Raw genomic sequence first — 17,852 nt, 5'->3', positions numbered from 1 at the left:
AAGTAAACATTGGCCCCCGCACTTGTTGAAAGGTTTGGAATCATGAACACCCAAAATTTCAAATCAAGAACAATACAAAACCAGTCCAAATTTTTTTAACTCATGCTTTTAATTCAACCTCTCCATATAATAATGGCTGACCTCATGACTTTTAAATGTTCACAGCTGATTATGCTATATATCAAAATAGCACTGCTTGTCTCATTAAACTACCATAATTTGCAACTTGGATATGCAACATAAAATACTAATCATCACTTCAGAAGCCACTTTCATCCCTTGATTTGAAGTAGGGTAATGCTCAGGTTAAGTTTGCTACAAAAAGCTTGCTGATATCTTTTCTCCTAGTATCCACATTCAACCCTTTATTTTCACATATATACAAGGGAAGCACCATTTCCAGATACTTTGCACTGGTCAAATGGTAACAATAGCTAGTCAATTTCTCTGGCCAACCACTTCATTGCTCAAAGAGGAACTTCAGATTACCAAAGGCAGGATGTCTACATCTAAGTATCTCGTACAGTGACACATGAAAAAAACAGACATATACACAAAAGCATGTATCTCCTTTGTCTGAGTATAACATGCACATCCCTTATGGCTGGGAGTGCTTGATACATAATCATATACAGGTCTGTGAATAGGGATGCACCACAGTAATTTCATTGCTAGTTCCACAAGGACAAGTAAAGTAGAAGAACATGAAATGAAAAAGGCTTTGACATCTATGGGGAGACTCTAATTGGATTCAAGAATTTTAAATTCATCTCCAAATGCAGAGAAGCAGAGACTGACTCACAGATCTTTCCACAGAACATAAGGAGGTGAAATTAGCAGGAAAAGTGAAGGTTATGTAGATAGAAGAACTGCTATAAAAACAAATACATTTGTAGTGTAAAAAAAGGCAAGTACAAGTAATGTATTTATATGGCTCCTGAGAGCTTCACAGTTCCTGAGAGAGGACAAGGACCAGAAGAGAGGAAGAGTAATTGCCACATACACATCACCTCAAAAGTAGACAACTGCCAAGACGTCTGATAACAGGCAAAGCTGGATTAGTTTCAGTGGGACAGCTACTTTTAATGACATGACTCAAGTAATCGAACTATAAAACTGTGCATACCAAGTTAGTATATTTATATATTCAGTACGAAGGAAACGTATGGGGATCTGTATAAAGGATGTGTTTGTCACAGTCTGGTTTTGTCCTCACAGCAGCAAGGACACTAGTAGAGGGCTGGGTGTATATGTAGGATGCCACTGGGATACTCCTATCTTTATAGTTATTTGTAGCATGAGCTATAGCAGTCTGAGGGGAAAGCAACAAATAAGCTGCAATGCAAATGAAGAATTGAAAGGCAATTAAATTTATGGAATGTGGCTCTGATGAAGTGCATTGCTTTACTAGAAGTACCTAGAAATATAAGCCCCCAAAGGCCAGGAGGCATCATGCTCTCAATTCTTCAGTGATGCAGAGTACAGGGAGTTCTCATACTCACCTAAGACGTTAAAGTTCCTAAAATTAGCTTTGCCTATTGAGCATAGATTAAAGCCATCAGATTTTTCATTCCCACTGATTAACTGATCAACAGCAAAACCTCAGCTGGCAGGTCTATCTCATTTGAAAAGTGTAGTTTTAAAACAGTGTGTGTCAAATCACTGATAAGAGACAAATATGGCAGCTCACAAGCACTGCACACTTGGGTAAATTAGCAAATCAGGAATTATACAGCATGCCTTGGCAGCAAGACCAGCAAGACCCAAGGCAAGATCATAATCATTGGGTTCTGGTTGCATGAGGACAATGGCTCCTATCAGCAAAAACCAAAGAGATATGTAACAGCAATAAACAACAAGACAAACAGATACTTGCCCTCAGGGCTGTGTTGACAATAGCCATCCTCTTTGGCATACCAAGAGATCATGAATTCAGTTTCCTCAGGAGTTTGAAGCTGTTTTTCCAGTGTCACAGCTTTGTCATATTGTTGAAACAAAAGTGATGCAAAGCAAGGAGAGGAACTCCCAGCAGAGCTTGCACTGACAGTGGAGGTCCTTTAGTTATGACAATTATCCACTGCCTAGTTTATGGCTGGGTACATAGAAGAAGAGTGGTTAAGGATCCTTTACTTCTTAGGCCAACTACGGCAGATATAAAAGCTCACAATGGAGCATAGAAGTAGTTCCTCACCAGACTCCTACGTTTGCATGATCCAAACCTAGGAGATGTGACCAATCAGTGCTGTACCATGGTACTGAGTATCTCAGATCTGCTGAAGATGACACTCCTCGATGGCAAGACAGCAGTATTACCAAGAGCACCAGTGAGCTTTTCAGGAGTTACATTCTGGTCTCTTAGTAGGTCATGTTTCTGTAACACTCCCCATGTAGGTCTGTGCCTCAGAGGATACAATCTAGTTCTTTAAAACACGATGAAGGTAAAGAAACCTGCTTTGCCACATCTGCTCACTACTACACTATTTCTTAAAATACAGCCCCCTTGATCCATAAATCTACATGACTTCTTTTCTCTGTGGATGATGCTACTTTCCTTCTTGTATCTACCTACACCCTTGCTTGCAAAGTGAGTTAGTAGGAGCCAAGCAATTTACTAAATTTAAAACTCAAGTCAGCCCATCAGCTGAACATAGAGCTTTTCACAGCTGTGTGAAAACAAAATTTTAAATACTCACATGGCATAGAAAAGCCCTCCTGGACCAGGAGGACTGCTTCCTGCAGTTTTCACAACCCTTTTGCACTGCCTCAGAAGTTCAGGTCAGCTGCTGCATCACTCTATCGGAAAGCAAGCAAGAGGGTGGGGCACAAATGCACACTGTCAAATACATGGCACACATTTTAAACTAGAACAGCTCTCAAGGGAGATAAACTTTAAGGAAACAAAATAGCTCAGAGGAATTATTGACAGGTCTTTGCAATGCCCATCATCTGTCTGCTACTATATGTTGTTACCTCCTCAAAACTCTTAAGTTTTACAAACATATAGTTATAACAAAACACTAGGTTTTGCCCTTGATAGAACTGAAAATTTAAACCATAAAGCCAAGGCAATTCAGTAAAGAAGAAAAAAGGAGTCAGTACTGCTATTTTTAAAATGTCTGGATTCTGTAACGTCTCCTTAATGTTTTGGATTATATGCTGCTAAAACACTATTAAAAAAAAAAAAAAAAAAAAGCAAACAACAAAAAACTCTGTTAAAAATTACTCCTGAACACTTAAGACAAAATAAATGACCAAAATACCCTAAAACAGCAGCATTTAGTCTGCAGAATGTTTTCCTGCTGCTGAATAAAGGCATATAGCACATACATTAGTGAATATCTCCTACTAACAACCAGGTCATCTCCACCGTACATTTGCCTGAAGTCTCCATAGAAGGAAAATACCGGTAAAATTTTTGTAAATGTTGGTTATGCATCATAATTTAGAGCAGTTGTTAGTAACAGGACTCTTGCCATTTAAAAATGAATAAGGTATCAGCACAAAACCCAACATTTCCAGCCTGCAAACCAAACATGTTATTTCAGTAGAGCCAAGAAGTCACAATCATACTCACAATGAATGAATTCCTTAAGTCTTAGCTCCTTGGTCACACTGAGATGGTGCAGAGGAAACAAGCCCACAAATCCCACCATAAATTCCTCAGATGTCAAAGGCTGGCATGGAACAAGAGCCAAAAGTCACGTTTTCTGCTCTCCTGGTCACTTTGCAGCAGAAATGTGAGAAGAGAAATGGGTGCAGAAGAGTGCACTGCAGACCTTTTCCTCCTAGCACAGGCTTGGGAAGGTTGCGGCAGAAAACAAAAGTTGCTGTAAATATGCTTTATTTTCTCTCCCTCTTCCTCCCCCCCCTTTCACTCCTCCCTGGGATATTTTGTTAGAGACTTAGGCTTATTTGTGACAGGATAGGAGAGACTTCTATATGTTTCCCTCAACACTTCCCCATAGCTTAGCATTGGGCACCTAGAAATGGCTACTTTCTTCTTAAATGTATAGAAACTAACCTCCAAGGCAAGCCCATGCAAGCAAAAACAGGGCAACAGCATTTCAAAGCATTTTCAGCTCTCACGTGGCAATACTAGGAAGCAAGTTGCCAGTAGCTCATCCATGCTTCTTAGTGCTGCTAAGCTTCAACATTTCACATCTTAAATCTATAACCACAAGCTCAGTCACTCTCAAAGACAACAGCGGATACTTTGAGCCAGGAAAGGGACACCCCACACACTTGATGACTTCTGACAGTGATACAGACACAGTGTGCTGTCCTACCATGATGCAGCATGATGCTGCATTATAGAAAAAAAAATCATAATATTCCTTATATGCTCTTCTGTTAAACTCTCAGTGTAGTGCTAATAAAATTACTAATACACAGCATGCAAATTCAACATCTGGACACACTCTTCCCTCTTGCTGGTTCCCTGCTACCTGTTCCATCACATGATCTCAGAAGCCTTAAGTTTCAAGCTCTGAGTCCTCTGGTTCAGCCATCCATAGGGATGTTGCTTGTACTCCTGATTTGATCTTCATTCTTTAACAAAAAGTTCATTTGACATCGATGGTTTCTTCCCCAGCTGCTTAATTTAGCTTCCCAATTTTTATTTTATTACAAGCCAATTAATACAGCATTTAAAGGAAATACAATTTTCCATAACAATAGTTCACAAAGGTTTTAAAGAAATATCAGGAGAAAATCAGAAAAAAAAAGTCTGCAGCAGTGAATCTGTTTGTAGGTCAAAAATTTTCCCTGGACACACATGCAGTTAATGTGCAAACACAAATGAGAAAAATATGGAACTAGAATAGGATGTTTTATTGCAGCTTCATTAAATTTTCAAATCTCTTTTGCTCCTATGTGCTGTGCAAGAAGAGAGAGAAAGTCTTTCACAAGCGACAAGATAAAACAGTACCATATCAGTGTGTCTCTAGGGAAGCTTTCAAATATGCTCAAGAAGACTGCCTTCATGTTATAAAAGTTGGCAGAAATCCAGTATAGCTGATTTTAACATATGTTTTGGGAAGTGGTCTTGAGACGAGAGGAGTAAATCAGCAATTACCATACCAGAACCCAAATTACAGCAATAGAAATGAGGGTAAGGCCAGCCCTTGGGCATCACTGAATTTACTCCTATAGTCTGGTAGATATTTTCAAATCGAATTCCATCCACATTCCAATTTGTTTTTATCTCAGGTAATTATTTTATTATTAAAATAGATTCTGCAGTGAAACCAGTAGGCCCCAGTCAGAAATTCAACCCAAGCATGCTTGGCTGCTTTCTTGTCCAGTACATTTAGGTTGTAAATTAAGAAACAAGACAGTCAAAACTCCAGCTCCTGAAGTTGAGGCTTTTGAGACCTCAAGCGCCACAACCACGCATATGTCCAGAGATTTACATTGTTCTGAGGAAGAAGAATATATACATAATTTACTATATGCACTGAGCAGCAGAGAGCAGAAGAGTAGCTCCTTTTGTACAGATGTACTGACACTGTTGTCTAAGTATGCAGTAATGCTTTCTCACATTAAAGTAACAGGGTCTCCCACCTCCCTCAGAGTTATAGAGAAGCAAGACAAACTTGGACAATCTTGACTTTTATCTTGAAAGGCCATACCTCTGTATAGCCAGTAAGTGTTACTGCATTCTGCCTTTGCAGCCTATGTACTTTGTCACTCACAGCACCCTAGGCACCAGCACAGACGTCACAGCACTACAGGGAGCCCCAGGAATAGGCTAACCCAGAGTTCAGCTTCTGCCTGAGAGAGTTTTGAGCTTCACTTAACTGTTTGAATGAGTCATCAATTTGCAGCAGGGACTTTGCTGATCAAAATCTAGCAGAACTTTGGCAGTCAGTACTGGAGAGACTTGCCACGCGCAAAACATAAAGTTCTGGGAACATTGTCATCTTTTCTCTTGGACTGGAACAACACGCAGTATCACTGTTTCCAGATCAGGAACTGAGGATCCTTGAAATAGGTTAATGAAGCAGGAAATACCAAGTGCTAGCTTCGTTCAGTAATATCTGCCATTCCTTCTGCCTCTAGTCAGTCATCCATACATACAGCAGAGAATTTACCTCTGCTCAGTTTTCAGGAATTCCTATTGTGGACCTCCACAGTCTTTCATCCTCACATATCTTCCTTTTTGGTATATTACTCCAGCAGAATACCCTCCAGAGGCTGTAGAGCTTTGGTGTCTTATTTCAAGAGTTACAGGTTTTTTGGTTCCTAAAAATGTTAGCATATTGTTGAACATCCTTCATGCCTCAGTTTTGTTTTAAAAGTTCTTAATTCCTTTCATAACAGTGGAAAATAAAATCAAATTCCATTCATTCCTGGCCAGTGTAAGAAAGGGCATGAAACAATCAACAGAATACTCAATTAGGACCTCCCTCTAAACACTGAAACCTCCTTTCACTTCAACTGAAGCAAGACTCAGTTCTAACTAACTGTGATTGTATGACAAAGGTAGGATTCCCAGAGAAATACAAATCCACCTGGTGAATTAGTTGAGAAAAACACACTAACTGGTCATCTCTAATGCCTTAACCAGTTCTGTGCACTTTCTTGCAATGGAAGGATGTGCCTTAAGTGTGATGTCCTCAAATACCTTTCCAAACAAAATCAATTAAGTTGAAAAGCTGTTCTTTTACTCGTGGAAAGAAACCCATCCATTGCAGAATTATAACTGTAAAATTGCAGCACTTCAAATTCAGCCCATAGATTAACTTTCCAAGTGACTCATCGGGAAAGGCAAACACTATTTTTGACATTTATACTTTATGAATTATTAACTGGTTTACTGCATCTAGATTGATTTTGCATGAATGGGAATTTCTGGCACATACCTTGAAGCTGAAAAGTGTACAGACTGGAACAGAACTCAGCAAAACTATCTAATTGGCTAGTGCTGCTTTAAAGAGCAAGTCCTATCAGTATACTTAAAGTCATAAAGATGAAATCAACAATAATTTGCAGGAAAATTTTCTTTCTGGAGAAAAAAATACAACTTTCGTCTTGTTTGGAACATGTTATGCTATCCTATTTCATTGTGGTTGCACTCTTCCCCCCAGAAGCAGAACAAAAGTGATGTCTAGCGCTTAAGAACACTTTAAACTGGAAAATAAATTGTGTCCTCATTTTTTTGCTCAATACTCACTGAATTTCTTAACACAAATATGAAAAACAAGACCTACATCAAAATGCTTAGATAAACTGTTCACATTTAAAGACCTTTTGCAGCCAACAGAAACTGGAATTTAGGCAATGGAAAAGAATAACATTTGATATCTAAAACCACAAATTACTAAAAAATGGAACTTAAATTCCCAAAACTATGAAGAAGGCAGAGGTAGATGTAAATATTTTAACAGTGTGAAGTGTTCTGCTGCCATCAAAATAGAGGGGGAAAAGGGGGGACAAAGACAACATTTTTCTCTATTTTAGAACTTCTGCTTATGAAGGATTCAGTAGAGTATCCCCTTTTCACAGCCCGATGAAAATTACATCAATGCTGACAAGGATCCCAGCTAGTGGCACCTACCTGTTCTGAAACACATGTGCATTCAATTCACCAGCCCTCCCCCAGTGACAGGCCCATTAGCTGAACCAGTGGCTGAATTTCTCGTTCTTTCAGGAGGCCCTCTGGCATGACATGAAACAGCCTTTAGAGGCTGCCACTAGCAAGGTTACACTGCTGCTGCCTCAGCAGCACCTTTGCTGGGATCAAATAATACTTCTTTTCGGCAATAGGCAAAGAAAGTAAGAGCAAACTGCTGCCCCTTGGTGTGAACCATGAGATGCTGCAACAACTACTTCACTACAATTTCAGTCTACAAAATAGAAAATTTTTTTCAAAGCTCTTTAGTTATAAAGATATGGCTTCCATCACAGACACGAGAGCATCATCACTACTACATCAAGTACAACTACATATCCATGAATCACTCTGTTCAGCTCCACCACAGTGGTTTCCATTCACAGTAAACTTCAAACAACCACTTACGATTTTTAATTTTCTGCCATGCAGGTCTGTAGAGCCTCCATGAAGTGAAAACTTGTGAAAAATGTTAGCACAGTAAATATGAATTTCCCTCTTTTTTTTCTCTGCTTTGAGAGAAACAAAAACAACTCTTAGCACTTCTATGATGGACTGGATAGATCCTTGTGACATGTGCTATAACCTCAGATTATAAAAAAGCTACTATTTTGCCTCCAAGATTAAGTGTAGGATTAGGTAAGGACCAAAGGCTAGGTAATTCTGCCATAGCAAACATCATCACAATAATACCATGCTGTAGCTTGGCTTTCTTTCATCTAAAGATATTATATATTTATTATCATAAATATCATATATTTAAGAAAGGATCAGCACCACCACTGTCCATCAAGGGCCACTACATGAGAAGAAATTAAGAACAAGAGTCACAGAAATTTCTGGAAAGAAGCAAAAGGGAGAGTTTTTAGTTCTAGGAGAAAAGGTCGTGTGGAGGATATTTTGGCTGCCCTTGAGCATACCACAGACTTTCACTGGGAAGCGGGCCATGAGCCTGCTTCATCAGGGCATTTCCCACTAAATGCTGTCCATACGGTTTCTCTTCAGATGTATTCACAGAGTGGTAACAGCTCCTTATGGCCTGCAAAGCAGATTTTCAACTCCTCCCCTCCTTTTGAGCTTATAAAAGCCAAAGATTTCACGGTCACACTACTAGGTCATGACAGCGTTCAAGATTCTTGACCCTCCACCCTTCACAAGAAATGCGTAAGATCAACCCAGCATCACCCTCAATTTCAATTGACAGCTACATAAAACTACAGAATCTCCTGCGCAGTAACCTCTGCAAAATCTGTTTTGACTAAACCTGCTTATGCTGCTTCAGCACTTTTCTGAAGCATGCTATCAATCAGTATGCTAGTCACGAGGGCACATTTAAAAATTAAAGACGCTGTTTTGCATGAATGACCAAGAGCAGCCAGTTCTTCCTTGCTGTGTAACACTTCCAGTTAAAATGGAAGTCAAGATTTGAAACAAAAATCTGATGCAGGCTGTGTTTTGAGCACAGCATCCACAGGTATTCTTTGATTCCAGAGATTGCTGGGAGAAGACTTACAGATGTGTGTCATTCAGGGCTCCAGCTTTTATATACTCATACTTACATAAAAACATAAAGTGCACACATCAGGTGGAAAGATACTATGATTACAGATGCTTGAGAAATCCTCACCCCAAAAAAAAAAAAAATTACCTTTTTTGCACACAAAGAAGCAGTTCCTTCAATCAGATTCAGAAACAGGGTTTTTAACTGAAGCAAACTGTTTAAGCCACCAACAACTCAGAAAGGTTACAAAGTATCCAACTAAAGGGTAATTTAGGTTAAAGTTAATTTTTCATCCTTTCAATTATGTAATATCAATAAAAGGACACATGGGAATTATGCCAAATGTGAACACTGTATCTGGCAATCAAGTTCAAGTGTACAAACCAAAGGAATTTCCCTACCTGCTGTGGAAATAACTCCCTCCACAGCTAAGTGAATATTTTTCCCCAAAATAGTCTTTATTTCCAGATAAAAAATTTGCTCCCTTTCCTTGACCTCAAAAAGTACCACTTTGTACTGAGGGACACCAACAGACTGCCCTGGTGCATACCTCTTAAAGAGAGGTTTCTAGCAGCCTGTTGGGGCACTATCCTCAGAGCCACACCAGCCTGCAAATGACTCTCCTTCCTCCTTCCTCAGCTTGCTCACAAGTTTTCACACCACATGAGAAGGCAGTTCATTAAGTTCGACATAGCAACACAAAGTGCAGCATTCCCACTAGAAAAAATACAGCATTGTCCAACTTCCCAGACCAACTCCCATATCTACCTACAAAGACAGAAACTGATCATAATTTGGTGGATGAGGCTGAGAGGAAACATGGGAAGGAGATAAGCAGACCTACTGTGAGTCTAGCTTCAATCACAGTCAGTTGGAAAAGACAGGTGATGCCCTATCACTGGAAAAGCCTAGCCTGCACACACGCACAGATCCCACTCAACACTGTGGGACAGTCAGGAATATATTTTGAATACAAGGTTGCCAGGGATTTAGGAAAATATTGATAACATGGAACAGTAACAATTGGTTAGTTGCGGTTTAAGAGTCTAGCAAGTGTATAAATCACTTCATATGTAAAGAAGGATTGCTTCACATATTCCAGTTAAAAAAAAACAATTTACATACTTCTGACCAAGGAATTAAAAAAACATTCAGAGAGATGAATTACAGTATAGAAATCGTTTGACCAGCAGATTAATTTCCATCATACTCATATTCCTACTGATTTCAATGGAACTGCTCCAAGTTTGTGGTGATGCACATGTTCAGAAGATTTCTGCGTTTTATGATAATAAGCAGACACTCTGTCAGGACACTTTCTAAACAGATTATCAATGTTTTCAAACTCAACCTCAACCCTGCCTCAACCCTAATGTTCTCTTTTTTACAAACGAACCTAGGTAGACAGCTCTGAATCAATGCAGAATTCCTATGAAAGCCACAGAATTTCGTGGGTAATAGCATAGCAAGGCAGGAGTTTCATTTGCTTCTTATTAGTCACCAGGGTCATTCTCTTACCGGGCAATTCACAGGCTGCCTTGTTAAAGAGGGAAGCACAGTACTTTCCACCTAAAAGTCAGGGCATCTAACAAGCTACTGAAAACGATAAGTGGAGTGGAAGTAATTTCTTCAGATGTTTCTTTCAGTATCAAATCTTTTTCTCTATAAAACTGTATAAACCGGTTAATTTTGTCTTGGTGTTGAGACAAATTAAATCATGTTATATCAAAAAAAGGAGAATACAGTGGTAGGAAATAAACAGGTTTTTAAATATTACAGGCTTCTGGTTCAAATCACCACATTCAGATTGCTATTTAAATGTCAGTCACATTTATTCAGTGGTTTCCAGGGGAACATCGGATGCAGCCATTCCCAGAATTTTTGTTCATTTTTTTCCCTATGAAATTATTACTTTCTGAAAGCTTAGTTTTGACTATGCCTCACAAGAACCATATTATGCAATGAAAGCACTGATGTGGAAACAAAGCTCATGCTATTTTAAAACGACTCTATTTAAATGCCCCAGACTGTCAAACTGGTATCACCCATAGTGATTGCGGTAGTTTTAAAACTGTACACAAACCTGTAGAAGCAATATTCTCCCAGTCACACTGACATAGCACTAACAGAAGTCTGCATTTCTAAATAAAAGGGACCATTTGGCAGCACAGCACTTGGTTGCTCATTTCTGGAAAAGCACTCTTTAGTGCAATCTTCTTAACTCCAGGATGTCTTACAGATTTGCAGCAGCACAGTTAACATTCAAATGGGGTTATACTCCTCATTCTAGAAGGTGCGAAGTATCCTCCTGCTTTTCAATGACTCACTGCTGTTGCAGCTGGTGCATGGAATTTGACAGGCATTAAGTTCTTCAGCACGGCTTCTGAAGTGGCAGTACTTCATGCAGGTTAGTTTGACATATTACAAGTCAAAGAATTATGAATGAAAATAAAAAGCCTACATTGTATAAAACAATGTGGAAGTCATAATATTTTAAGTTGATTTATGGAAAGAAGACTTTTGAATGAAACAAAACCTTATCTATAACATTTAAATTGTATCACAAATTTATACTTCTCACTGGAATGGTATTATTTATTAATAGTATTGTACACTCATAAACTCTACTTGTTTACAGGGTACTATTGTTACAACAAGAATAATAGCATTAAAGATAGAAAGAAATTAAACCAGAGAATTCAAGACTTTACAATGCTAAACTGGGTTAAAGGACAGAGCAAGCTGAGAAGTGATGAGAAATAACTTTTTCCTGATATGAATTAAGACTCTCTTATGACAGCACATCATGAGTAAGAACCAAATTAATAATTAAGAATTTTTAAAACTACCAATTTGTTTGGTTCTATTTGGGAAGCTTCATTCACACTGACAATCTATATTTCACCTGGGGGTTAATCACTAGCTAAAGAATTACTCCCTAGATCAAGGTTATCACAGCTAAATCCTGGATTTCTCACTCATACTGCAAACAAGCCAATAAACAGTTTTGTCTTGCAACATACTTGTGAGTCATTCTCATACACGAATGTGTATTCATGGCCTGCATGAAACAAGCTGTGAAAGTCAAGGCTGAGGCCAAAAATCCCTAGGTCATCAGATGCCAGGCTGCTAAATCTGGCATCAGAGACTTAATATTTTGTTTCCAGACAGCTAAAACTCTTCCTTCCTTCCAGATGACAGTGTTGCTGACAATCAGTGTGAGAGTGTCATCTGAAGGACAAAACAGCACGCACAGACCTTTCACACCATGCTCCCGGAAAAAAAGATGTTTATCTCTGCTGCTGCAGATGCATTCTCATTAGCTTACAATAATGGAGAACTGAGACTTCTAGTATCCACAAGTGAACTTCAGCTTGCCTCCTTCTTAAATGTGGATGACATAGACACTGAAATTCTTATTTTCAGTACCAGAACTCAGTGCAGTAATGATGATTCCCAGCCTTCTGATGGCACTGTAGGCAGCAGCAGTAGAAACAACGAGAGTAGTAGCAGCAGATGGGTGCTGCAGGGTGGGCTCAGACCCCCCTAACTGTTCCTTACTGATCTGTTCGGAGTACAGCAGTTTTCTTGTGAGACTTATTCTACCAATGATGCAACACAATCTGGCATTAAAAGTGAGATACAATGTCATTCAATGCCTGCATGTGCCTGTGCTGGAACTTGACATAACCTATTGCATTCAGAGTCATAATCATAGAATCATAGAATCAACTGGGTTGGAAAAGACCTCCAAGATCATCAAGTCCAAACCTTGATCCAACATTGCCGTGGTTACTAGACCATGGCACTAAGAGCCACATCCAGTCTCATCTTAAAAACCTCCAGGAACAGTGAATCCACCATCTCCCTGGGCAATCCATTCCAATGTCTGATTACTCTCTCCGTAAAAAATTTCTTCCTAATATCCAACCTAAACTTCCCCTGGCAGAGCTTAAGATCATACCCTCTTGTCCTACTGCTGGTTGCCTGGGAGAAGAGACCGATGCCCACCTGGCTACAACATAATAGGTACTGGTGTAACTGCCAGATATTGAAAATCAGAATTTGGACAAATACTCGTATTAAGGATCATTCTTTCAGGGAACATCTCCCCATATTGCACAAGAGATGAGATGAAAGAGATGAGATGCATGAGAAGGAGAAATACATGGGTGTTGAAAAGCACAACAGCAGAATGTATCTTGTGTGCCTGCACCTACAGACTGTTTGCAGTGACCTGCATGACAGACTGCTTGCAGTGACCAAGACTGCTACCTCAAGATGCCTGCAATAGCAATTAGTAGAAAATAACTGGAGAATTTGTATTTAGTTGCAAACAAAAAAAAAGGCATATAGCACAGGTCTTGATGTCAGATCTCTAAATCCAAAGCAGTTCTCTTGACGTCTATGAAACCATTTTAGATTTTTGCCCAAAGCACGCTGATTCAGGAATTGTACCCTCGCAGACAATAACACACAGACTTTGTATTATAAAATAACTCGAAGACTGGTGGAACATTCACCCTGACCTTCCTGCAGTATCACACCATGCCTAAAGCAACAGAACCAAACTTCATTATTCGGATTTCAGCTGTAGTCTAGACCCAGAAAACAAAAAGGTCGTGTTTACTGCTCTTTTCCCAAAGTCAGGAATGCCTATGGAAACACAGTGCATAGCCCTCGGTAGGGAAGGTTCGAGGGCCACAGCGGGTATTTGCCCCAGCAGCCACCCCCGCGGACTCTAGGCGGAGAGGACGGGGCATCCCAGCAGCTGCTCCCGCACCCCGGCAGATCCTGCCCGCTGCCGCAGCGCGGACGGGGCTGGGCAGGGGGGCGGCCCTCCGCAGCCGTGCACCGCGCACCCATGGACACCCGAGCAGACCCACCCCCTCCCGTGCACATCCACTACGCAAAACCCTTCACGCTCACGCGGAGCCGTGACCCACTGGCGCACCACGCACACCCGTGCAGACGCTCACACCGCCTCGCACGCACGCTCATCACGCACGACCGGCCACAACATCCGCGATCCCACTCGCCGTGCACTCGAATGGAAATCCGCGCACAGGGCGCCCAGCATCCACCTGCACGCACCCGTGCCCGCCCACGCATAGGCCGGTCGTAGCCGAGCGCATCGCGGCGGCACCGACTCACGCGCGGGGAGGGGGCGCGGTACCTGCGTGGCTTTGTGGAACTGTTTCTTCAGCCCGGCCACCGACATGGCGAGGGCGGCGCGCTGCAGCCGTGTGGAGCCGAGCGAGCCGAGCCGAGCGAGCCGAGCCGAGGCGAGGCGAGCCGCAGAGGTCCCGCCGCCGCTCAGCCGGGGCGCTCTCGCTGCCTCCCTCACAGCGCCCGGCGCAGGCTGTCAGGCGGCGGTGCCGGAGCGCTGTGACGTCAGGGCGGGACGCACCGCCCCCTGCCCGCCCCGCCGGGCAGGTGCCCCCCCATACGCGCAGCTCCGCGGCTCCCGGGGCCCCGCAGCGCCGCCGCTGTACCGCCGGTGCTGCACTACCGCCGGCCCGGGCACCCTGCCCCGCACCACCGTTCGGTGGGCAGCTCTCGCACACGCGCGTCCAGCGGTGGAACCCGCGCTCGTCCTGTGCGGACACTCTCGGGGGGAGCACCCGTGCCCCGCCGCGTCCGTCTGGGTCACGGGCGTAGGGCTTCTCGGTCCTCCTCTCCCTGCGCGGACCTCGCCTCAGCGTCCTACCCGGCAGGGAGCGGGACGCCTGTACACGCGAGACATCATCCGCGGAAATAATCCCGAAGGGAAGAAATTGGCGGAGCAGTAATGGGGGCAGGAGAGGAAAGCGGTAGCAGAGGGAATGTCAACGTGGTCCAGATTCCTGAAGAAACATTTCTAGCCAGACATGCCAGTGTCTTTGGCCTGATCGTGCCTCGGTGGATGGTAGTCGAACCGCGGCTAATTGGGATCCCGCAACAAGTGCTGTTTTCTTCTTTCATCACAATGTCAGTGGTGCATAGAAAAGCAAATCTAAAGCCTGCCCATTCCAGCCTGCTGGTGTGGCTGTTGGCTGGAGAGTAAAAGCCTAAAACCCAGATAAAAGTCATGTACTTTAGCAGTTCAGTGTTATAAGCACTAGCAGAACAGTAATTAGTAATTATTAGGCTCTGCCACCAAAAGACTAAACAACGTGAACAATGTGATGCAAACAAAATGATCCCGTCTCAGCAGTCTGGACAGTCACTGCGTGTGCTGCAAATTAGCACAATCGAGATGTACCCTCACAGAAAGCTCTTGTGAGCTGTCTGAAAGCAGCCATGCTACTTTGGTGTTGTAATTCCATCACAACAAACACTGATCACTCAAGCTAGTTGATGTGGCAACTGCATTTTCAGAAGCACCTAAAGCTGTTTCTAAAATCTATATGGGCATGCCATGGTGCTCCATGCAGGCTTGTTGCACCTCGCCAAGCTGCACTGATACACTCTTTCACAGTTCTTGGAAGTGACTTGCAGTGAAGGAAAAGATCTCGAATGTGGGTGTCACGTGAAAGGTGGGAGTTCAGGTGTTTGCTCGTCAGTCCCGCAGGAAAGCTGAGACTCCAGTGTCCGACTGTCTGTCAGTGTCTCATAAGGAGACCTTTCAGCAACAGATTCACAAGATCAGAGGGTACCTCAACCTCCCTTGCTGGGGGGAACTCAACAGAGCCAAGACCCCTCAGCAGGTCCTGCCAAGGTGTTATCCGCCACCGGCAACTGCAAGGACTCACTTTAACAGTTTACGGAACAACACTTTTTATTAATACAAATTGTGACAGGTTAATAAGGTTTGAAGGTTGTAGGTGATAGTGTCTACTGCAAAAATATGTTTAAACTGATCTACTGGTACATATATTAAGCAAGCATAAGCTCTGATATGAAGCGATCTAATTAATATGCTATGGGGTAAGCAGAAGCGAAAGCTCAGTCCTAAAAGCAGCCTTTAACGTGTAGAATGGATTTCTCGCCCAAGGCGTTCCTCTAGGGGAGGACAAAATGGACTCAGCCCATTGACTGATCCCAGCAGTTTTGGTGGAGGTCTTCTCCCACTTTCCCCCTATCCCCAACTTACTTTTATACTATTTTCTTTATGTTTGGGTGGAGTTTGAGTGGCTCTAGTCATAAATACTTTTTATTTATTATTGGTATACCTAGTGGGAGGGGGGTGATGGTCATGGTTTAGCACCTGAGGAGGGGGTTTGACATGGCTGTTGGCTTCAGCAGCAGAACATCTTGATTTTCCCTTATTAGACAGGTACTGTATGGTCTCAGTAGCACAGTGTTCTCCCATTCTGCTGGGATTAGAATGGAGGGAGGCCACATCAGATGTTTATCGTTGTACTGAGGAGCATGTCAACCTCAGTCCATCTAGGGAGTTGTAGTTGCTTTTTACCCTAAAATTCTGAATCCCCTCTATGTTTAACTCAATCCATCATCCCACAAAGGATCATGTCAGTGCTTTTGGAAGAATTACCAAAGTTGTTCCTTGTGAAGAAAGGCAAAGCAAGAATATACCTCTGCTCACTGGAGAGTCAGAGATAATAACACCCTTGTTCTGAGCATAAGCAGGAGGCATTGCTTTCTGGCCTAGTCCCAAGTCTGCATAGAAATGCTTCCATCCACTCTAATGTTATTGTTTTAAAGGATGAAAAACGAGACCATGTGGAGATGCTAGGCAAGGAGTCAGTCTCATGTGCCAGCCATTGTACTTTGAACGGAAAACTTCCATTGTGCCTAGTATCTGGGAAAGGGCACTACAGTCTGGAAACACAGTGAGTGCTAGAAAATAAACTATAAAAATTATAAATGTCATACTTTTAATTATTTTTATAAAATTAGTATATTTCCATGTTACTGAATAGCTGGAATTCAATGGTTACATTTCAGGATCTGACTTTTGCTGGATATTTCAAAAGAGTACATTTCTGCCTACTACAAATTTTATGTGAAAACTATATAAATAAAAAATAAAAGTGGTGGACATATAAGGGTCCACCAAATTCAGTTTCTAGGTGACGAGCTGGAGACACAATGTATCCCCCATTTTCAAGTGTATTATGCCCTAGCAGCTCCCATTGCCGGTTGACTGAAATGATAGTATGACGCCTGGCTATAAATCATCCTAAATAGTAGTTGAATGCCCTGACTCATGTTATGTTACTGCCTGTGCAGTATTCTCACAGCTGAATCTGACACTTTTACTTGTGCTCACACTTCTTTCCTTTTCTTTCTTTTCTTTTTTTCTTTCTAGAAACATCTGTATTCCTGGGAGTGGAAAGTATTACCTTTATTAAAACATAATTCATGTGTGTCAGTGTCAGTGGACTTTAAACTACTTTGAATAAACTAAATAGTGCCACTTTTTGGCCAAAGAGAATTTAACTTGGTGCCTGCTCTTCAGTATATCGTGTCATTTATAACTTCTCCTGGAGGAACATACATGAATAATGCTTTGAAATTAGCTTCAGTGAAATGACTGCTGGTTTTAATAAACTGTAGTGAACAATAACAAATTATGTTTACTTACAATGTATCACATCTGATTTTAAAATATTTATATGTATTTATGAGGTCTGCACATATATGTGCATGTGTACATATTTCAACTCCAAATCTTGTTTTATCATGAATAAATAGAATAGACTGAGCATTTCTTTTTATTCCATATAGAAAAATGAAATTCTAACAATAACCTAAGAAAGTTGCCATTGCTGCATATACAAGAAATAATCAAAA

At 41.6% G+C, this 17,852-nt stretch overlaps 1 protein-coding gene across 1 annotated transcript in view; it reads right to left on the bottom strand.

Annotated features, from left to right (window-relative positions):
• The window catches only part of SH3GL2 (SH3 domain containing GRB2 like 2, endophilin A1), a 93,912-nt gene extending 79,458 nt beyond the window's left edge, over positions 1–14,454 (bottom strand). The window contains exon 1 of the mRNA XM_027713666.2: positions 14,290–14,454. Coding sequence (XP_027569467.1) covers positions 14,290–14,334 — 45 coding nt within the window. The 5' untranslated portion in view covers positions 14,335–14,454. The remainder of the gene's footprint in view (positions 1–14,289) is intronic.
• Positions 14,455–17,852: the final 3,398 nt, after the last annotated feature.

This window comes from Pipra filicauda, unplaced genomic scaffold (assembly GCF_003945595.2).
Source record: "Pipra filicauda isolate LSUMZ 115617 unplaced genomic scaffold, ASM394559v2 scaffold362_size804934_pilon, whole genome shotgun sequence".
NCBI lineage: Eukaryota > Metazoa > Chordata > Aves > Passeriformes > Pipridae > Pipra > Pipra filicauda.
Note: the sequence above shows the minus strand (reverse complement) of the source record. Positions and strands in the feature narration are given on the sequence as shown.